Source organism: Oncorhynchus keta, chromosome 6 (genome assembly GCF_023373465.1).
Source record: "Oncorhynchus keta strain PuntledgeMale-10-30-2019 chromosome 6, Oket_V2, whole genome shotgun sequence".
In the NCBI taxonomy this organism is placed as follows: Eukaryota; Metazoa; Chordata; class Actinopteri; order Salmoniformes; family Salmonidae; genus Oncorhynchus; species Oncorhynchus keta.
The window spans coordinates 5,228,212-5,230,711 of NC_068426.1; the positions used below are offsets into that span (position 1 = coordinate 5,228,212).

The 2,500-nt window shown below is 40.6% G+C and overlaps 1 protein-coding gene across 50 annotated transcripts in view; it reads left to right on the top strand.

Annotated features, from left to right (window-relative positions):
• The window catches only part of LOC118381060 (macrophage mannose receptor 1-like), a 17,903-nt gene that overhangs the window by 2,743 nt on the left and 12,660 nt on the right, over positions 1-2,500 (top strand). For all 50 annotated transcript variants that reach the window (XM_052520342.1, XM_052520293.1, XM_052520305.1 and 47 more), the window contains one exon: positions 1,901-1,939. In XM_052520342.1, coding sequence (XP_052376302.1) covers positions 1,903-1,939 — 37 coding nt within the window. In that variant the 5' untranslated portion in view covers positions 1,901-1,902. The remainder of the gene's footprint in view (positions 1-1,900; positions 1,940-2,500) is intronic.

Below are 2,500 nucleotides of genomic sequence, written 5' to 3' on the forward strand. Positions count from 1 at the left end.
ACTCATTACTTTTCAGAACACTTAATGCATCTGTATCATGTCACCATGTTGTTGGTAGAAGTTCTAGTTACCATCTGTATCATGTCTCCATGTTGTTGGTAGAAGTTCTAGTTACCATCTGTATCATGTCTCCATGTTGTTGGTAGAAGTTCTAGTTACCATCTGTATCATGTCTCCATGTTGTTGGTAGAAGTTCTAGTTACCATCTGTATCATGTCTCCATGTTGTTGGTAGAAGTTCTAGTTACCATCTGTAGCATGTCTCCATGTTGTTGGTAGAAGTTCTAGTCACCATCTGTATCATGTCTCCATGTTGTTGGTAGAATTTCTAGTTACCATCTGTATCATGTTTCCATGTTGTTGGTAGAAGTTCTAGTTACCATCTGTATCATGTCACCATGTTGTTGGTAGAAGTTCTAGTTACCATCTGTAGCATGTCTCCATGTTGTTGGTAGAAGTTCTAGTTACCATCTGTATCATGTCTCCATGTTGTTGGTAGAAGTTCTAGTCACCATCTGTAGCATGTCTCCATGTTGTTGGTAGAAGTTCTAGTTACCATCTGTATCATGTCTCCATGTTGTTGGTAGAAGTTCTAGTTACCATCTGTATCATGTCTCCATGTTGTTGGTAGAAGTTCTAATTACCATCTGTATCATGTCTCCATGTTGTTGGTAGAAGTTCTAGTTACCATCTGTAGCATGTCTCCATGTTGTTGGTAGAAGTTCTAGTTACCATCTGTAGCATGTCTCCATGTTGTTGGTAGAAGTTCTAGTTACCATCTGTAGCATGTCTCCATGTTGTTGGTAGAATTTCTAGTTACCATCTGTATCATGTTTCCATGTTGTTGGTAGAAGTTCTAGTTACCATCTGTATAATGTCTCTGTGTTGTTGATAGAAGTTCTAGTTACCATCTGTATCATGTCACCATGTTGTTGGTAGAATTTCTAGTTGCCATCTGTATCATGTCACCATGTTGTTGGTAGAATTTCTAGTTACCATCTGTATCATGTCTCCATGTTGTTGGTAGAAGTTCTAGTTACCATCTGTAGCATGTCTCCATGTTGTTGGTAGAAGTTCTAGTTACCATCTGTAGCATGTCTCCATGTTGTTGGTAGAAGTTCTAGTTACCATCTGTAGCATGTCTCCATGTTGTTGGTAGAAGTTCTAGTTACCATCTGTATCATGTCTCCATGTTGTTGGTAGAAGTTCTAGTTACCATCTGTAGCATGTCTCCATGTTGTTGGTAGAAGTTCTAGTTACCATCTGTAGCATGTCTCCATGTTGTTGGTAGAAGTTCTAGTTACCATCTGTATAATGTTTTCATGTTGTTGGTAGAAGTTCTAGTTACCATCTGTATCATGTCTCTGTGTTGTTGATAGAAGTTCTAGTTACCATCTGTATCATGTCACCATGTTGTTGGTAGAATTTCTAGTTACCATCTGTATCATGTTTCCATGTTGTTGGTAGAAGTTCTAGTTACCATCTGTATCATGTCTCTGTGTTGTTGATAGAAGTTTTAGTTACCATCTGTATCATGTTTCCATGTTGTTGGTAGAAGTTCTAGTTACCATCTGTATCATGTCTCTGTGTTGTTGATAGAAGTTCTAGTTACCATCTGTATCATGTCTCTGTGTTGTTGGTAGAAGTTCTAGTTACCATCTGTATCATGTCTCCGTGTTGTTGGTAGAAGTTCTAGTTACCATCTGTATCATGTCTCCATGTTGTTGGTAGAATTTCTAGTTACCATCTGTATCATGTTTCCATGTTGTTGGTAGAAGTTCTAGTTACCATCTGTATCATGTCTCCGTGTTGTTGGTAGAATTTCTAGTTACCATCTGTATCATGTTTCCATGTTGTTGGTAGAAGTTCAAGTTAACATTTGTTGTCAATCCAATCTCCAGGGATGGACCAAACCTTGTTCCTCCTCCTCGTTTTCTCAGGTACGTGTTAATCTCTAAGAGTGTGTGTGTGTGTGTGTGTGTGTGTGTGTGTGTGTGTGTGTGTGTGTGTGTGTGTGTGTGTGTGTGTGTGTGTGTGTGTGTGTGTGTGTGTGTGTGTGTGTGTTTAAAAAAAACTGTCATAATGTTGGTTTGTTCTCCACAGGGCTGTCCATCCTCCTCTCATAGTGATGGTTTGTTCTCCACAGGGCTGTCCATCCTCCTCTCATAATGTTGGTTTGTTCTCCACAGGGCTGTCCATCCTCCTCTCATAGTGATGGTTTGTTCTCCACAGGGCTGTCCATCCTCCTCTCATAATGATGGTTTGTTCTCCACAGGGCTGTCCATCCTCCTCTCATAATGTTGGTTTGTTCTCCACAGGGCCGTCCATCCTACCCTCATAATGTTGGTTTGTTCTCCACAGGGCTGTCCATCCTCCTCTCATAATGTTGGTTTGTTCTCCACAGGGCTGTCCATCCTCCTCTCATAATGTTGGTTTGTTCTCCACAGGGCTGTCCATCCTCCTCTCATAATGTTGGTTTGTTCTCCACAGGGCTGTCCATC